The sequence below is a fragment of the Scyliorhinus torazame genome, chromosome 26 (assembly GCF_047496885.1).
Source record: "Scyliorhinus torazame isolate Kashiwa2021f chromosome 26, sScyTor2.1, whole genome shotgun sequence".
In the NCBI taxonomy this organism is placed as follows: domain Eukaryota; kingdom Metazoa; phylum Chordata; class Chondrichthyes; order Carcharhiniformes; family Scyliorhinidae; genus Scyliorhinus; species Scyliorhinus torazame.
In genome coordinates, this window is record NC_092732.1 from 35,627,393 (window position 1) to 35,646,756 (window position 19,364).

General features: G+C 56.6%; 2 protein-coding genes across 3 annotated transcripts in view; both read right to left on the reverse strand.

The window, feature by feature from the left end:
- The window catches only part of LOC140402969 (semaphorin-6D-like), a 1,151,034-nt gene that overhangs the window by 867,710 nt on the left and 263,960 nt on the right, over positions 1-19,364 (reverse strand). The gene's annotated exons all lie outside the window — the stretch shown is intronic.
- The window catches only part of LOC140402965 (soluble guanylate cyclase 88E-like), a 71,047-nt gene that overhangs the window by 27,497 nt on the left and 24,186 nt on the right, over positions 1-19,364 (reverse strand). The window contains 1 exon segment of the mRNA XM_072490615.1: positions 11,810-11,935. Within this exon segment, the coding sequence (XP_072346716.1) occupies positions 11,810-11,935 (126 nt within the window).

Consider the following 19,364-nt stretch of genomic DNA (forward strand, 5'->3'; position numbering starts at 1 on the left):
GAGGAGGTTATAGAGATAGGGAGGGGGTGTAGGGGCTGGAGGAGGTTACAGGGATAGGGAGGGGGTGTAGGGGCTGGAGGAGGTTACAGAGATAGGGAGGGGGTGTAGGGGCTGGAGGAGGTTACAGAGATAGGGAGGGGGTGTAGGGGCTGGAGGAGGTTACAGAGATAGGGAGGGGGTGTAGGGGCTGGAGGAGGTTACAGAGATAGGGAGGAGGTGTAGGGGCTGGAGGAGGTTACAGAGATAGGGAGGGGTGTAGGGGACTGGAGGAGGTTACAGAGATAGGGAGGGGGTGTAGGGACTGGAGGAGGTTACAGAGGTAGGGAGGGGGTGTAGGGACTGGAGGAGGTTACAGAGATAGGGAGGGGGTGTCGGGGCTGGAGGAGGTTACAGAGATAGGGAGGGGGTGTAGGGACGGGGAGGTTACAGAGATAGGGAGGGGGTGTGGGGGCTGGAGGAGGTTACAGAGATAGGGAGGGGGTGTAAGGGCTGAAGGAGGTTACAGAGATAGGGAGGGGGTGTCGGGGCTGGAGGAGGTTATAGAGATAGGGAGGGGGTGTCGGGGCTGGAGGAGGTTACAGAGATAGGGAGGGGGTGTAGGTACTGGAGGAGGTTACAGAGATAGGGAGGGGGTGTAGGGACTGGAGGAGGTTACAGAGATAGGGAGGGGGTGTCGGGGCTGGAGGAGGTTACAGAGATAGGGAGGGGGTGTAGGGACTGGAGGAGGTTACAGAGATAGGGAGGGACTGTAGGAGGCTGGAGGTGGTTACAGAGATAGGGAGGGGGTGTAGGGGCTGGAGGAGGTTACAGAGATAGGGAGGGGGGTGTCGGGGCTGGAGGAGGTTACAGAGATAGGGAGGGGGGTGTCGGGGCTGGAGGAGGTTACAGAGATAGGGAGGGGGTGTAGGGGCTGGAGAGGTTACAGAGATAGGGAGGGGGGTGTTGGGGCTGGAGGAGGTTACAGAGACAGGGAGGGGGTGTAGGGGCTGGAGGAGGTTACAGAGATAGGGAGGGGGTGTAGGGGCTGGAGGAGGTTACAGAGATAGGGAGGGGGTGTAGGGGCTGGAGGAGGTTACAGAGATAGGGAGGGGGGTGTAGGGGCTGGAGGAGGTTACAGAGGTAGGGTTGGGGTGTAGGGGCTGGAGGAGGTTACAGAGATAGGGAGGGGGTGTAGGGGCTGGAGGGGGTTACAGAGATAGGGAGGGGGTGTAGGGGCTGGAGGAGGTTACAGAGATAGGGAGGGGGTGTCGGGGCTGGAGGAGGTTACAGAGATAGGGAGGGGGTGTGGGGGCTGGAGGAGGTTACAGAGATAGGGAGGGGGTGTAAGGGCTGAAGGAGGTTACAGAGATAGGGAGGGGGTGTCGGGGCTGGAGGAGGTTACAGAGATAGGGAGGGGGTGTCGGGGCTGGAGGAGGTTACAGAGATAGGGAGGGGGTGTAGGGACTGGAGGAGGTTACAGAGATAGGGAGGGGGTGTAGGGACTGGAGGAGGTTACAGAGATAGGGAGGGGGTGTCGGGGCTGGAGGAGGTTACAGATATAGGGAGGGGGTGTAGGGACTGGAGGAGGTTACAGAGATAGGGAGGGGGTGTAGGGGTTGGAGGAGGTTACTGAGATAGGGTGGGGGTGTAGGGGCTGGAGGAGGTTACAGAGATAGGGAGGGACTGTAGGAGGCTGGAGGTGGTTACAGAGATAGGGAGGGGGTGTAGGGGCTGGAGGAGGTTACCGAAGAGGGAGGGGGTGCCGGGGCTGGAGGAGGTTACAGAGATAGGGAGGGGGGTGTCGGGGCGGGAGGGGGGTGTCGGGGCTGGAGGAGGTTACAGAGATAGGGAGGGGGTGTAGGGGCTGGAGGAGGTTACAGAGATAGGGAGGGGGGTGTTGGGGCTGGAGGAGGTTACAGAGACAGGGAGGGGGTGTAGGAGCTGGAGGAGGTTACAGAGATAGGGAGGGGGTGTAGGGGCTGGAGGAGGTTACAGAGATAGGGAGGGGGGTGTAGGGGCTGGAGGAGGTTACAGAGGTAGGGTTGGGGTGTAGGGGCTGGAGGAGGTTACAGAGATAGGGAGGGGGTGTAGGGGCTGGAGGGGGTTACAGAGATAGGGAGGGGGTGTAGGGGCTGGAGGAGGTTACAGAGATAGGGAGGGGGTGTCGGGGCTGGAGGAGGTTACAGAGATAGGGAGGGGGTGTCGGGGCTGGAGGAGGTTACAGAGATAGGGAGGGGGTGTAGGTACTGGAGGAGGTTACAGAGATAAGGAGGGGGTGTAGGGACTGGAGGAGGTTACAGAGATAGGGAGGGGGTGTCGGGGCTGGAGGAGGTTACAGAGATAGGGAGGGGGTGTAGGGACTGGAGGAGGTTACAGAGATAGGGAGGGACTGTAGGAGGCTGGAGGTGGTTACAGAGATAGGGAGGGGGTGTAGGGGCTGGAGGAGGTTACAGAGATAGGGAGGGGGGTGTCGGGGCTGGAGGAGGTTACAGAGATAGGGAGGGGGGTGTCGGGGCTGGAGGAGGTTACAGAGATAGGGAGGGGGTGTAGGGGCTGGAGAGGTTACAGAGATAGGGAGGGGGGTGTTGGGGCTGGAGGAGGTTACAGAGACAGGGAGGGGGTGTAGGGGCTGGAGGAGGTTACAGAGATAGGGAGGGGGTGTAGGGGCTGGAGGAGGTTACAGAGATAGGGAGGGGGGTGTAGGGGCTGGAGGAGGTTACAGAGGTAGGGTTGGGGTGTAGGGGCTGGAGGAGGTTACAGAGATAGGGAGGGGGTGTAGGGGCTGGAGGGGGTTACAGAGATAGGGAGGGGGTGTAGGGGCTGGAGGAGGTTACAGAGATAGGGAGGGGTGTCGGGGCTGGAGGAGGTTACAGAGATAGGGAGGGGGTGTGGGGGCTGGAGGAGGTTACAGAGATAGGGAGGGGGTGTAGGGACTGGAGGAGGTTACAGAGATAGGGAGGGGGTGTAGGGACTGGAGGAGGTTACAGAGATAGGGAGGGGGTGTCGGGGCTGGAGGAGGTTACAGAGATAGGGAGGGGGTGTAGGGACTGGAGGAGGTTACAGAGATAGGGAGGGGGTGTAGGGGTTGGAGGAGGTTACTGAGATAGGGTGGGGGTGTAGGGGCTGGAGGAGGTTACAGAGATAGGGAGGGACTGTAGGAGGCTGGAGGTGGTTACAGAGATAGGGAGGGGGTGTAGGGGCTGGAGGAGGTTACCGAAGAGGGAGGGGGTGCCGGGGCTGGAGGAGGTTACAGAGATAGGGAGGGGGGTGTCGGGGCTGGAGGAGGTTACAGAGATAGGGAGGGGGGTGTCGGGGCTGGAGGAGGTTACAGAGATAGGGAGGGGGTGTAGGGGCTGGAGGAGGTTACAGAGATAGGGAGGGGGGTGTTGGGGCTGGAGGAGGTTACAGAGACAGGGAGTGGGTGTAGGGGCTGGAGGAGGTTACAGAGATAGGGAGGGGGTGTAGGGGCTGGAGGAGGTTACAGAGATAGGGAGGGGGGTGTAGGGGCTGGAGGAGGTTACAGAGGTAGGGTTGGGGTGTAGGGGCTGGAGGAGGTTACAGAGATAGGGAGGGGGTGTAGGGGCTGGAGGGGGTTACAGAGATAGGGAGGGGGTGTAGGGGCTGGAGGAGGTTACAGAGATAGGGAGGGGGTGTCGGGGCTGGAGGAGGTTACAGAGATAGGGAGGGGGTGTAGGGGCTGGAGGAGGTTACAGAGGTAGGGAGGGGGTGTAGGGGCTGGAGGAGGTTACAGAGATAGGGAGGGGGTGTAGAGGTTGGAGGAGGTTACAGAGATAGGGATGGGGTTGTAGGGGCTGGAGGAGGTTACAGAGATAGGGAGGGGGTGTAGGGGCTGGAGGAGGTTACAGAGATAGGGAGGAGGTGTAGGGGCTGGAGGAGGTTACAGAGATAGGGAGGGGGTGTAGGGCACTGGAGGAGGTTACAGAGATAGGGAGGGGGTGTAGGGACTGGAGGAGGTTACAGAGATAGGGAGGGGGTGTAGGGACTGGAGGAGGTTACAGAGATAGGGAGGGGGTGTCGGGGCTGGAGAAGGTTACAGAGATAGGGAGGGGGTGTAGGGACTGGGGGAGGTTACAGAGATAGGGAGGGGGTGTAGGGACTGGAGGAGGTTACAGAGATATGGAGGGGGTGTAGGGGCTGGAGGAGGTTACAGAGATAGGGAGGGGGTGTCGGGGCTGGAGGAGGGTACAGAGATAGGGAGGGGGTGTGGGGGCTGGAGGAGGTTACGGAGATAGGGAGGGGGTGTAAGGGCTGAAGGAGGTTACAGAGATAGGGAGGGGGTGTCGGGGCTGGAGGAGGTTACAGAGATAGGGAGGGGGTGTCGGGGCTGGAGGAGGTTACAGAGATAGGGAGGGGGTGTAGGGACTGGAGGAGGTTACAGAGATAGGGAGGGGGTGTCGGGGCTGGAGGAGGTTACAGAGATAGGGAGGGGGGTGTCGGGGCTGGAGGAGGTTACAGAGATAGGGAGGGGGTGTAGGGCCTGGAGGGGGTTACAGAGATAGGGAGGGGGTGTAGGGGCTGGAGGAGGTTACAGAGGTAGGGTTGGGGTGTAGGGGCTGGAGGAGGTTACAGAGATAGGGAGGGGGTGTAGGGGCTGGAGGGGGTTACAGAGATAGGGAGGGGGTGTAGGGGCTGGAGGAGGTTACAGAGATAGGGAGGGGGTGTCGGGGCTGGAGGAGGTTACAGAGATAGGGAGGGGGTGTAGGGGCTGGAGGAGGTTACAGAGGTAGCGAGGGGGTGTAGGGGCTGGAGGAGGTTACAGAGATAGGGAGGGGGTGTAGGGGCTGGAGGAGGTTACAGAGCTAGGGAGGGGCTGTAGGGGCTGGAGGAGGTTACAGAGATAGGGAGGGGGGTGTAGGGGCTGGAGGGGGTTACAGAGATAGGGAGGGGGTGTAGGGGCTGGAGGAGGTTACAGAGATAAGAGGGGGGTGTAGGGGCTGGAGGGGGTTACAGAGATAGGGAGGGGGTGTAGGGGCTGGAGGAGGTTACAGAGATAGGGAGGGGTGTAGGGGCTGGAGGAGGTTACAGAGATAGGGAGGGGGTGTAGGGGCTGGAGGAGATTACAGAGATAGGGAGGGGGTGTCGGGGCTGGAGGAGGTTACAGAGATAGGGAGGGGGTGTGGGGGCTGGAGGAGGTTACAGAGATAGGGAGGGGTTGTCGGGGCTGGAGGAGGTTACAGAGATAGGGAGGGGGTGTAAGGGCTGAAGGAGGTTACAGAGATCGGGAGGGGGTGTAGGGACTGGAGGAGGTTACAGAGATAGGGAGGGGGTGTAGGGACTGGAGGAGGTTACAGAGATAGGGAGGGGGTGTCGGGCCTGGAGGAAGTTACAGAGATAGGGAGGGGGTGTAGGGACTGGAGGAGGTTACAGAGATAGGGAGGGGGTGTAGGGGTTGGAGGAGGTTACTGAGATAGGGTGGGGGTGTAGGGGCTGGAGGCGGTTACAGAGATAGGGAGGGAGTGTAGGGGGCTGGAGGAGGTTACAGAGATAGGGAGGGGGTGTAGGAGCTGGAGGTGGTTACAGAGGTAGGGAGGGGGTGTAGGGGCTGGAGGAGGTTACAGAGGTAGGGTGGGGGTGTAGGGGCTGGAGGAGGTTACAGAGATAGGGAGGGGGTGTAGGGGCTGGAGGAGGTTACAGAGATAGGGAGGGGGTGTAGGAGGTTACAGAGATAGGGAGGGGGTGTAGGGACTGGAGGAGGTTACCGAAGAGGGAGGGGGTGTCGGGGCTGGAGGAGGTTACAGAGATAGGGAGGGGGGTGTCGGGGCTGGAGGAGGTTACAGAGATAGGGAGGGGGTGTAGGGGCCGGAGGAGGTTACAGAGATAGGGAGGGGGGTGTTGGGGCTGGAGGAGGTTACAGAGATAGGGAGGGGGGTGTCGGGAGCTGGAGGAGGTTACAGAGGTAGGGTTGGGGTGTAGGGGCTGGAGGAGGTTACAGAGATAGGGAGGGGGGTGTAGGGGCTGGAGATGGTTACAGAGATAGGGAGGGGGTGTAGGGGCTGGAGGATGTTACAGAGATAGGGAGGGGGTGTCGGGGCTGGAGGAGGTTACAGAGATAGGGAGGGGGTGTAGGGGCTGGAGGAGGTTACAGAGGTAGGGAGGGGGTGTCGGGGCTGGAGGAGGTTACAGAGATAGGGAGGGGGTGTAGGGACTGGAGGAGGTTACAGAGATAGGGAGGGGGTGTCGGGACTGGAGGAGGTTACAGAGATAGGGTGGGGGTGTAGGGGCTGGAGGAGGTTACAGAGATAGGGAGGGAGTGTAGGGGGCTGGAGGAGGTTACAGAGATAGGGAGGGGGTGTAGGAGCTGGAGGTGGTTACAGAGATAGGGAGGGGGTGTAGGGGCTGGAGGACGTTACAGAGGTAGGGTGGGGGTGTAGGGGCTGGAGGAGGTTACAGAGATAGGGAGGAGGTGTAGGGGCTGGAGGAGGTTACAGAGATAGGGACGGGGTGTAGGAGGTTACAGAGATAGGGAGGGGGTGTAGGGACTGGAGGAGTTTACCGAGAGAGGGAGGGGGTGTCGGGGCTGGAGGAGGTTACAGAGATAGGGAGGGGGGTGTCGGGGCTGGAGGAGGTTACAGAGATAGGGAGGGGGTGTAGGGGCCGGAGGAGGTTACAGAGATAGGGAGGGGGGTGTAGGGGCTGGAGGGGGTTACAGAGATATGGAGGGGGTGTAGGGGCTGGAGGAGGTTACAGAGATAAGAGGGGGGTGTAGGGGCTGGAGGGGGTTACAGAGATAGGGAGGGGGTGTAGGGGCTGGAGGAAGTTACAGAGATAAGGAGGGGGGTGTAGGGGCTGGAGGAGGTTACAGAGGTTGGGTGGGGGTGTAGGTGCTGGAGGAGGTTACAGAGATAGGGAGGGGGGTGTAGGGGCTGGAGGGGGTTACAGAGATAGGGAGGGGGTGTAGGGGCTGGAGGAGGTTACAGAGATAGGGAGGGGGTGTAGGGGCTGGAGGAGGTTACAGAGATAGGGAGGGGGTGTAGGGGCTGGAGGAGGTTACAGAGATGGGGAGGGGGTGTGGGGACTGGAGGAGGTTACAGAGATAGGGAGGGGGTGTAGGGGCTGGAGGAGGTTACAGAGATAGGGAGGGGGTGTCGGGGCTGGAGGAGGTTACAGAGATAGGGAGGGGGTGTAGGGGCTGGAGGAGGTTACAGAGATAGGGAGGGGGTGTAGGTGCTGGAGGAGGTTACAGAGATAGGGAGGGGGTGTAGGGGCTGGAGGAGGTTACAGAGATAGGGAGGGGATGTAGGGGCTGGAGGTTACAGAGATAGGGAGGGGCTGTTGGAGATTACAGAGATAGGGAGGGGGTGGAGGAGGTTATAGAGATAGGGAGGGGGTGTAGGGGCTGGAGGAGGTTACAGAGATAGGGAGTGGATGTAGGGGCTGGAGGAGGTTACAGAGGTAGGGTGGGGGTGTAGGGGCTGGAGGAGGTTACAGAGATGGGGATGGGGTGTAGGGGCTGGAGGTTACCGAGATAGGGAGGGGGTGTAGGGGCTGGAGGAGGTTACAGAGATAGGGAGTGGGTGTAGGGGGTTACAGAGCTAGGGAGGGGGTGTAGGAGCTGGAGGAGGTTACAGAGATACGGAGGGGGTGTAGGGGCTGGAGGAGGTTACAGAGATAGGGAGGGGGTGTAGGGGCTGGAGGTTACAGAGATAGGGAGGGGCTGTAGGAGATTACAGAGATAGGGAGGGGGTGTAGGAGCTGGAGGAGGTTACCGAAGAGGGAGGGGGTGTAGGTGCTGGAGGTGGTGACAGAGATAGGGAGGGGGTGTAGGGGCTGGAGGAGGTTACAGAGATAGGGAGTGGGTGTAGGGGCGGGAGGAGGTTACAGAGATAGGGAGGGGGTGTAGGGGCTGGAGGAGGTTACAGAGATAGGGAAGGGGTGTAGGGGTTTGAGGAGGTTACAGAGATAGGGAGGGGGTGTAGGGGTTGGAGGAAGTTACAGAGATAGGGAGGGGGTGTAGGGGCTGGAGGAGGTTACAGAGATAGGGAGGGGGTGTATGGGTTGGAGGAGGTTACAGAGATGGGGAGGGGGTGTAGGGACTGGAGGAGGTTACAGAGATATGGAGGGGGTGTAGGGGCTGGAGGAGGTTACAGAGATAGGGAGGGGGTGTAGGGGCTGAAGGAGGTTATGGTGATAGGGAGGGGGTGTAGGGGCTGGAGGAGGTTTCAGAGAGAGGGAGGGGATGTAGGGGCTGGAGTAGGCTACAGAGATGGGGGGGTGTAGGAGGTTACATAGAACATAGAACGATACAGCGCAGTACAGGCCCTTCGGCCCACGATGTTGCACCGAAACAAAAGCCATCTAACCTACACTATGCCATTATCATCCATATGTTTATCCAATAAACTTTGAAATGCCCTCAATGTTGGCGAGTTCACTACTGTAGCAGGTAGGGCATTCCACGGCCTCACCACTCTTTGCGTAAAGAACCTACCTCTGACCTCTGTCCTATATCTATTACCCCTCAGTTTAAAGCTATGTCCCCTCGTGCCAGCCATTTCCATCCGCGGGAGAAGGCTCTCACTGTCCACCCTATCTAACCCCCTGATCATTTTGTATGCCTCTATTAAGTCTCCTCTTAACCTTCTTCTCTCCAACGAAAACAACGTCAAGTCCATCAGCCTTTCCTCATAAGATTTTCCCTCCATACCAGGCAACATCCTGGTAAATCTCCTCTGCACCCGCTCCAAAGCCTCCACGTCCTTCCTATAATGCGGTGACCAGAACTGTACGCAATACTCCAAATGCGGCCGTACCAGAGTTCTGTACAGCTGCAACATGACCTCCTGACTCCGGGACTCAATCCCTCTACCAATAAAGGCCAACACTCCATAGGCCTTCTTCACAACCCTATCAACCTGCGTGGCAACTTTCAGGGATCTATGTACATGGACACCTAGATCCCTCTGCTCATCCACACTTCCAAGAACTTTACCATTAGCCAAATATTCCGCATTCCTGTTATTCCTTCCAAAGTGAATCACCTCACACTTCTCGACATTAAACTCCATTTTCCACCTCTCAGCCCAGCACTGCAGCTTATCTATGTCCCTCTGTAACCTGCTACATCCTTCCACACTGTCGACAACACCACCGACTTTAGTGTCGTCTGCAAATTTACTCACCCACCCTTCTGCGCCTTCCTCTAGGTCATTGATAAAAATGACAAACAGCAACGGCCCCAGAACAGATCCTTGTGGTACGCCACTTGTAACTGAACTCCATTCTGAACATTTCCCATCAACCACCACCCTCTGTCTTCTTTCAGCTAGCCAATTTCTGATCCACATCTCTAAATCACCCTCAATCCCCAGCCTCCGTATTTTCTGCAATAGCCTACCGTGGGGAACCTTATCAAACGCTTTATTGAAATCCATATACACCACATCAACTGCTCTACCCTCGTCTACCTGTTCAGTCACCTTCTCAAAGAACTCGATAAGGTTTGTGAGGCATGACCTACCCTTCACAAAGCCATGCTGACTATCCCTGATCATATTATTCCTATCTAGATGATTATAAATCTGGTCTCTTATAATCCCCTCCAAGACTTTACCCACTATAGACGTGAGGCTCACCGGTCTATAGTTGCCGGGGTTGCCTCTGTTCCCCTTTTTGAACAAAGGGACCACATTTGCTACCCTCCAGTCCTCTGGCACTATTCCTGTAGCCAATGATGACATAAAAATCAAAGCCAAAGGTCCAGCAATCTCTTCCCTGGCCTCCCAGAGAATCCTAGGATAAATCCCATCAGGCCCCGGGGACTTAACTATTTTCAGCCTGTCCAGAATTGCTAACACCTCTTCCCTACGTTACAGGGAGGTGACAGAGATAGGGAGGTGGTGTAGGGGCTGGAGGAGGTTACAGAGATAGGGAGGGGGTGTAGAGGCTGGAGGAGGTTACAGAGATAGGGAGGGGGTGGGGGGCTGGAGGAGGTTACGGTGATAGGGAGGGGGTGTAGAGGCTGGAGGAGGTTACAGAGATACGGAGGGGGTGCAGGGGCTGGAGGAGGTTACAGAGATAGGGAGGGGGTGTAGGGGGCTCGAGGAAGTTACAGTGATAGGGAGGGGGTGTAGGGGGCTGGAGGAGGTTACAGAGATAGGGAGGGGGTGTAGGGGCTGGAGGAGGTGACAGAAATAGGGAGGGGGTGTAGGGGCTGGAGGAGGTTACAGAGATAGGGAGGGGGTGTAGAGGCTGGAGGAGGTTACAGAGATAGGGAGGGGGTGGGGGGCTGGAGGAGGTTACGGTGATAGGGAGGGGGTGTAGAGGCTGGAGGAGGTTACAGAGATACGGAGGGGGTGCAGGGGCTGGAGGAGGTTACAGAGATAGGGAGGGGGTGTAGGGGGCTCGAGGAAGTTACAGTGATAGGGAGGGGGTGTAGGGGGCTGGAGGAGGTTACAGAGATAGGGAGGGGGTGTAGGGGCTGGAGGAGGTGACAGAAATAGGGAGGGGGTGTAGGGGCTGGAGGAAGTTACAGAGATAGGGAGGGGGTGTAGGGGTTGATGAGGTTACAGAGACAGGGAGGGGGTGTAGGGGCTGGAGGAGGTTACAGAGATAGGGAGGGTGTAGGGGCTGGAGGAGGTTACAGAGATAGGGAGGGTGTAGGGGCTGGAGGGGGTTACAGAGATAGGGAGGGTGTAGGGGCTGGAGGAGGTTACAGAGATAGGGAGGGGGTGTAGGGGCTGGAGGTGGTTACAGAGATAGGGAGGGTGTAGGGGCTGGAGGAGGTTACAGAGATAGGGAGGGTGTGTAGGAGCTGGAGGAGGTTACAGAGATAGCGAGGGGGTGTAGGGAGCTGGAGGAGGTTACAGAGATAGCGAGGGGGTGTAGGGGCTGGAGGAGGTTACAGAGATAGGGAGGGGGTGTAGGGGCTGGAGGAGGTTACAGAGATAGGGAGGGGGTGTAGGGGCTGGAGGAGGTTACAGAGATAGGGAGGGTGTGTAGGAGCTGGAGCAGGTTACAGAGATAGGGAGGGGGTGTAGGGGCTGGAGGAGGTTACAGAGATAGGGAGGGGGTGTAGGGGCTGGAGGAGGTTACAGAGATAGGGAGGGGGTGTAGGGGCTGGAGGAGGTTACAGAGATAGGGAGGGGGTGTAGGGGCTGGAGGAGGTTACAGAGATAGGGAGGGGGTGTAGGGGCTGGAGGAGGTTACAGAGATAGGGAGGGTGTGTAGGAGCTGGAGCAGGTTACAGAGATAGGGAGGGGGTGTAGGGGCTGGAGGAGGTTACAGAGATAGGGAGGGGGTGTCGGGGCTGGAGGAGGTTACAGAGATAGGGAGGGGGTGTAGGTGCTGGAGGAGGTTACAGAGATAGGGAGGGGGTGTAGGGGCTGGAGGAGGTTACAGAGATAGGGAGGGGGTGTAGGGGCTGGAGGAGGTTACAGAGATAGGGAGGGGGTGTAGGGGCTGGAGGAGGTTACAGAGATAGGGAGGGTGTGTAGGAGCTGGAGCAGGTTACAGAGATAGGGAGGGGGTGTAGGGGCTGGAGGAGGTTACAGAGACTGGGAGGGGGTGTGGGGGCTGGAGGAGGTTACAGAGATAGGGAGGGGGTGTAGGGGCTGGAGGAGGTTACAGAGATAGGGAGGGGTCCGAAGTGGGCGTACACTAAGACGTAGTCGTTGCCGGTGTCAGTCAAGCGGGAGTGCAGGATCCGGCTCCGGATGCTGTTTCCTGGTGGAGTGGGGGCTGATCGCCCATTCCCAGCCTCGATGGAGAGACGCCAGCAATGGCCGGCTTTATTCCCCCCCCACCCCGATTCGGCTCTTCTCCCCCCCCCCCCCCCCCAAAGGCCTGTCTCTGCCAGGCCCTGTCCACCCACCTGTGACGGTCTGGAAGGCGAGCAGCTCGATGTCCACCGCTGGCGAGGCCGCGACATTCTTCTGTGACAGCGTCCCGCCCACGCTCTCCTGGTCGCTGCCGTGCGGCTCCGCGCTTCCTGCCGCCTCTGCGGAGAAATGGAGGGTTACGCGGGGGAGGGGGGGGGGGGGGAGGCATCCCGAGGGTCAGCTTCGCCGCCTCGCCGCGCCCGGGTCCGAACCCGGCCTCGGGTCAGCGCGCAGTCTGTACGTTCTCCCCCGTGTCCGCGTGGGTCTCGCCCCCACAACCCAAACATGTGCAGGGATTGGCCACGCTAAATTGCCCCTTAATTCGAAAAGATTATTGGGTACTCTAAACTTAAAAAATAAATAAATAAGCCTTCCCTTGACCTCGTACCCTTTATAAAACAATATAAACTTTCGCTGGTAATTGGACTCACCAGGGCTGATGCCATGCACACAACTGCTTCACATTCGGGCACCGAACAAGATATTCGGCCTAGGCTGGCATCGCCGTCACAGTGAATTAAGCTCTCAATAGAGGCTACCAGTTAGGAAATTGGTGCACCCCCTCTCTACTGTCCCCATCAAACACTCCCAGGACAGGTACAGAACGGGGTTAGATACAGAGTGTGGTGTTGGGTGTTCTAACACACAGAAGAGCCAACACAGTTGCATATGGTACAACACTTGTTTATTTAAACTCACTATTTACAACTTGGTCTTTGCACTCTGCACGTGGGGGGCTCCCTGCTTGTGGTGTTTCAACAGCTCTTTCATGCTTCCTTCTCCCCAGACCTACTGACCTCCAGGTGTCGTGCTCGTGCTTTTTATGTGGTTGGTGTTCTTGTCTGTGATTGGTTGTGGTGTTGTGTACTCTGATTTGCCTGTTAGTGTGTCCATCATGATGTGTGTGTTTGAATATCATGACATCCCCCCTTTTTACAAAGATATGTGCCTACGTGGTAATAAATATGATCGTGACGTGAGTGCATCTAAGAGTGTGTGTGTGTCGTGTGCAGCATGTGTCTATGACGGAACTATGTACATGGGGCGATGTCGAGTGCGTCACATGAATCCAGTTGTACCATAACATAACAGAAATTCGAACGAGAGAAGAAGAAAAAAAATTTTGAACAGTTGTCCAGTCAGACGACATCTGGAACGATAAACAACAACAGGTTATCATGTAAAATTGTCCAACTTATTAAACATATGAACTGTATTATAAGTCCATTCTAATGGGTTTGCGACGAATTCGGGTTGACCGCCTTAAGGGTGGATCAAGAACCACCGGCTGCTGTGCAGGCATGGCCATGGGTGGCGATGGAAAGGGCGTGATGTGCGGCAGCTCCACAAAGTCATCCTCGGAAGCCTGTTGAGGATCTGGCGTGTTGTGTGGCTGTGAACGTGGAAGTCGGCGAAGGGCGCGCCGATTGCGGCGACGCACGGAACCATCCGGCATGCGAACCAGGAACGAGCGGGGAGCCACTTGTCGGAGGACTTCGGCCGGTGCTGACCAGCCACCATACGGTTGATGGACGCGTACTTTGTCTCCGGAGGACAGGGGGGGCAGGTCCGTCGCTCGTGTGTCGTACCGACCTTTCTGGCGATCACGCTGCAGTTGCATGTCCCGAAGAACCGCCTCATGGTCTGTTGTCGGTGCCAGGACGGAAGGTACCGTCGTCCTGAGGGAGCGACCCATTAGTAGCTGCGCTGGCGAGAGGCCCGTGGATAACGGGGCCGATCGATAGGCCAGCAAGGCAAGGTTAAAGTCCGATCCGGCATCAGCCGCCTTGCACAGGAGCCGCTTTGCGATGTGGACACCCTTTTCAGCCTTCCCGTTCGATTGTGGATGCAGAGGGCTGGATGTCACATGAGTGAAACCATATGCTGCGGCAAAGGACGACCATTCACGGCTGGCAAAACAAGGTCCATTGTCTGACATGACAGTCCTTGGAATGCCATGGCGAGCAAACGTTTCCTTGCAGGCCCCAATGACTGCGGACGACGTCAGATCATGGAGAGGCATGACTTCCGGGTAGTTTGAGAAGTAGTCTATAATAACAATGTAATCTCTGCCGAGCGCGTGAAATAGGTCAACACCCACCTTCGCCCAGGGGGACGTCACCATCTCGTGTGGTAGAAGTGTTTCCGGAGGTTGCGCCGGCTGAAACCTCTGACAGGTTGTGCAGTTGAGCACCATGTTGGCTATGTCTTCATTAATACCCGGCCAATATACCGCCGCCCGGGCCCTTCGTCTGCATTTTTCGACACCCAGGTGGCCTTCGTGTAGTTGACGAAGAATCATCTGGCGCACACTGTGTGGAATGACGATCCTATGCGATTTCATAAGGACCCCGTCTATATTGGTGAGATCATCTCGCACATTGTAAAACTGGGGGCACTGCCCTTTTAGCCACCCTTCCGTCATGTGGCGCATCACTCGCTGCAGCAGAGGGTCAGTCGCCGTCTCTGCGCGTATGTGGGCCAGACAAGGATCATCAGCTGGCATATTTGCTGCTGTCAGAGTCACGTGTGCCTCAATTTGACGCACGAACCCCTCCGCATCTGGTGGTGTGCTCACTGCTCGGGAAAGAGTGTCCGCCACTATGAGTTCCTTCCCCGGAGTGTAGATCAGTTCAAAATCGTACCTCCTGAGTTTGAGTAAGATGCGCTGGAGGCGAGGAGTCATGTCGTTCAGGTCTTTGTTAACGATGTTGACCAGGGGGCGGTGGTCAGTTTCGACCGTGAATCGTGGCAGGCCATACACATAGTCGTGGAACTTGTCCAGTCCAGTTAACAAGCCCAGGCATTCTTTTTCGATTTGCGCGTAGCGCTGTTCGGTAGGGGTCATGGCTCGTGAGGCATACGCAACCGGGGCCCATGATGACGTGCTGTCTTTTTGCAGGAGTACCGCTCCAATACCAGATTGGCTGGCGTCTGTTGAGATCTTTGTAGGGCGAGTCGCGTCAAAGAAGGCCAGCACTGGTGCCGTGACCAGTTTGTGCTTGAGCTCCTCCCATTCCTGCTGATGCGACTGGTGCCAGTTGAATTCCGTCGATTTTTTTACGAGATGGCGCATGTTTGTTGTATGAGAAGCCAGGTTGGGAATGAACTTCCCAAGGAAGTTGACCATGCCCAGGAATCTTAAGACAGCCTTCTTGTCAGCCGGTCGTGGCATGGCTGTGATGGCGCTAACCTTGTCTGCATCGGGACGGACCCCGGACCTTGAGATGTGGTCCCCGAGGAATTTCAGCTCCGTCTGGCCGAAAGCACACTTCGCACGGTTGAGACGCAGGCCATTTTGCCGTATGCGGGTGAAGACACGTCGAAGACGATGCATGTGTTCCTGCGGAGTGGTGGACCAAATGATGATATCGTCCACATATACACGTACCCCTTCGATGCCTTCCATCATCTGCTCCATAATGCGGTGGAATACTTCAGATGCCGAAATGATGCCGAATGGCATCCGGTTGTAGCAGAATCTGCCAAAAGGGGTGTTGAATGTGCATAGTCTTCGGCTGGCCGGGTCCAGTTGGATCTGCCAGAATCCTTTGGACGCATCCAATTTAGTGAATATGTTGGCTCGCGCCATCTCGCTGGTGAGGTCTTCTCGTTTTGGGATGGGATAGTGTTCCCGCATGATGTTGTTGTTCAGATCTTTTGGATCTATACATATACGGAGCTCGCCAGAGGGCTTCTTTACACAGACCATGGAGCTGACCCATGGCGTGGGCTCCGTGACCTTGGATAGGACCCCTTGGTCCTGAAGAATCTGCAGTTGTGCCTTGAGGCGGTCTTTGAGAGGCGCAGGAACCCTGCGAGGTGCGTGAACGACAGGGATGGCGTCCGGTCTGAGTCGAATCTTGTACGTGTGTGGCAATGTCCCCATGCCTTCAAAAACCTCCTGGTTGTGAGCGAGGAGGGAATGGAGATTCGCGTGGAACTCAGCATCCGGGAAGTCGGATATCTCATCTGGAGAGAGAGACATGATGCGCTGTACCAGGTGAAGGACCTTACACGCTTGTGCGCCCAGTAACGAGTCCTTTGATGAGCCCACAACTTCGAAGGGGAGTGTGGCCGTGTACCCCTTGTGAGTCACCTGTAGCTGGCAAGATCCTACGGACGGGATAACGTTCCCGTTATAGTCAACCATTTGAAGCCGGGATGGTGTGATGAGTGGTTTGACCTTCATGGCCTGGACTGCAGAGTAAGCAATCAGGTTGGCGGATGCGCCGGTGTCCAGACGGAAGGCGACGCGCGATCGGTTGACCGTCAGGGTGGCACACCACTCATCGTCTGGATTGATGGCATTGACCTTGTTGACATCAATGACGGCAACTCTGAAGTCATCCTGGTCATCTGCATCACTTAACTGGAAGTCTTGATGCGTGGGCTGGACGGTCCTGACTCGTGTGCGAGGTTGTCGAGGATGCGCCGGATCCATGGGTTGAGCCGCACGACAGCGGGCTGCGTAGTGGCCTATCATGGCACATCTGTTGCACTGTTGGTATTTTGCAGGACATTGCCCTTTTAAGTGTAGACCTCCACACTTGCTGCACGTCATGACGTCACGGCGTTCGTTGCGCCACTGCGCATGCGCAGTGCGATCTTGCGGTGGGCGCGCCTGCGCAGTGCGTCCCTCGTTGTGGCCGTTATTCTTGGCGCGCACCTGCGCGGGAGACCGCGAAAAGCGCGGGAAGCGGCCGCTGTCGTCCGGGCCGTGGGGCGGGAAGAAATCGACGGCCTGGATGCGTTCAACGTCGTGGGCGGCCTGGCTTGCCGATTCGACGGCTGGGGACCCCCTCCGTGCCAACTCGGACGCCTGGAATCGGGCAAAACGGCAGGTCGCATTTTCATGGAGGACACAGGCTTCCACAGCAGACGCTAAGGTAAGGCTCTTTATTTTAAGAAGCTGCTGGCGTAGGCCACTGGAGGCAACGCCAAAAACAATCTGGTCCCTGATCATGGACTCTGTGGTGGTGCCGTAACCGCAGGACTGCGCTAGAATCCGGAGGTGCGTCAAAAAGGGTTGAAAAAGCTCCTCCTTACCTTGCAGGCGTTGCTGAAAGATGTATCTTTCGAAAGTTTCGTTTACTTCAGTTTGAAAGTGCTGGTCCATTTTGAGGATGACCGTGTCATATTTGGCCTGGTTTTCGCCTTCCTCGAACACCAGTGAATTAAAGACATCATTTGGGTGGGGGCCTGCGTAGAAGAGGAGCATTGCAATCTTCGAATCATCCGAGACATTCTGTTTTTCGGTGGCACGGATGTACAGGTCAAATCGCTGCCTGTAGAGCTTCCAGTTGGTGCCTAGGTTCCCCGTGACTTGCATCGGCTGCGGTTTGCCGGTGTGGTCCATGTCCAGAATGGCAGGTTGGTAGGCAGGTATCGATCCACTCCTGTACCATGTGGTGTTGGGTGTTCTAACACACAGAAGAGCCAACACAGTTGCATATGGTACAACACTTGTTTATTTAAACTCACTATTTACAACTTGGTCTTTGCACTCTGCACGTGGGGGGCTCCCTGCTTGTGGTGTTTCAACAGCTCTTTCATGCTTCCTTCTCCCCAGACCTACTGACCTCCAGGTGTCGTGCTCGTGCTTTTTATGTGGTTGGTGTTCTTGTCTGTGATTGGTTGTGGTGTTGTGTACTCTGATTTGCCTGTTAGTGTGTCCATCATGATGTGTGTGTTTGAATATCATGACACAGAGTAAAGCTCCCTCTACACTGTGCCCATCAAACACTCCCAGGACATGTACAGCACGGGGTTAGATACAGAGTAAAGCTCCCTCTACACTGTCCCCATCAAACAGTCCCAGGACAGGGACAGCACGGGGTTAGATACAGAGTGAAGCTCCCTCTACACTGTCCCCTCACTCCCAGGACAGGTACAGCACGGGGTTAGATACAGAGTAAAGCTCCCTCTACACTGTCCCCATCAAACACTCCCAGGACAGGTACAGCACGGGGTTAGATACAGAGTAAAGCTCCCTCTACACTGTCCCCATCAAACACTCCCAGGACAGGTACAGAACGGGGTTAGATACAGAGTAAAGCTCCCTCTACACCGTCTCCATCAAACACTCCCAGGACAGGTACAGAACGGGGTTAGATACAGAGTAAAGCTCCCTCTACACTGTCCCCATCAAACAGTCCCAGGACAGGGACAGCACGGGGTTAGATACAGAGTGAAGCTCCCTCTACACTGTCCCCTCACTCCCAGGACAGGTACAGCACGGGGTTAGATACAGAGTAAAGCTCCCTCTACACTGTCCCCATCAAACACTCCCAGGACAGGTACAGCACGGGGTTAGATACAGAGTAAAGCTCCCTCTACACTGTCCCCATCAAACACTCCCAGGACAGGTACAGAACGGGGTTAGATACAGAGTAAAGCTCCCTCTACACCGTCTCCATCAAACACTCCCAGGACAGGTACAGAACGGGGTTAGATACAGAGTAAAGCTCCCTCTACACTGTCCCCATCAAACACTCCCAGGTCAGGTACAGCACGGGGTTAGATACAGAGTAAAGCTCCCTCTACACTGTCCCCATCAAACACTCCCAGGACAGGTACAGAACAGGGTTAGATACAGAGTAAAACTCCCTCTACACTGTCGCCATTAAACACTCCCAGGACAGGTACAGAACAGGGTTAGATACAGAGTAAAACTCCCTCGACACTGTCCCCATTAAACACTCCCAGGACAGGTACAGCACGGGGTTAGATACAGAGTAAAGCTCCCTCTACACTGTCGCCATTAAACACTCCCAGGACAGGTACAGAACAGGGTTAGATACAGAGTAAAACTCCCTCGACACTGTCCCCATTAAACACTCCCAGGACAGGTACAGCACGGGGTTAGATACAGAGTAAAGCTCCCTCTACACTGTCCCCATCAAACACCCCCAGGACAGGTACAGCACGGGGTTAGATACAGAGTAAAGCTCCCTCTACACTGTCCCCATCAAACACCCCCAGGACAGGTACAGCACGGGGTAAGATACAGAGTAAAGCTCCCTCTACACTGTCCACATCAAACACTCCCAGGTCAGGTACAGAACGGGGTTAGATACAGAGTAAAGCTCCTTCTACACTGTCCCCATCACACACTCCCAGGACAGGGACAGCACGGGGTTAGATACAGAGTAAAGCTCCCTCTACACTGTCCCCATCAAACACTCCCAGGACAGGGTCAGCACGGGGTTAGATACAGAGTAAAGCTCCCTCTACACTGTCCTCATCAAACACTCCCAGGACAGGTACAGCACGGGGTTAGATACAGGGTAAAGCTCCCTCTACACTGTCCCCATCAAACACTCCCAGGACAGGGTCAGCACGGGGTTAGATACAGAGTAAAGCTCCCTCTACACTGTCCTCATCAAACACTCCCAGGACAGGTACAGCACGGGGTTAGATACAGAGTAAAGCTCCCTCTACACTGTCCCCATCAAACACTCCCAGGACAGGTACAGCACGGGGTTAGATACAGAGTAAAGCTCCCTCTACACTGTCCCCATCAAACACTCCCAGGACAGGTACAGC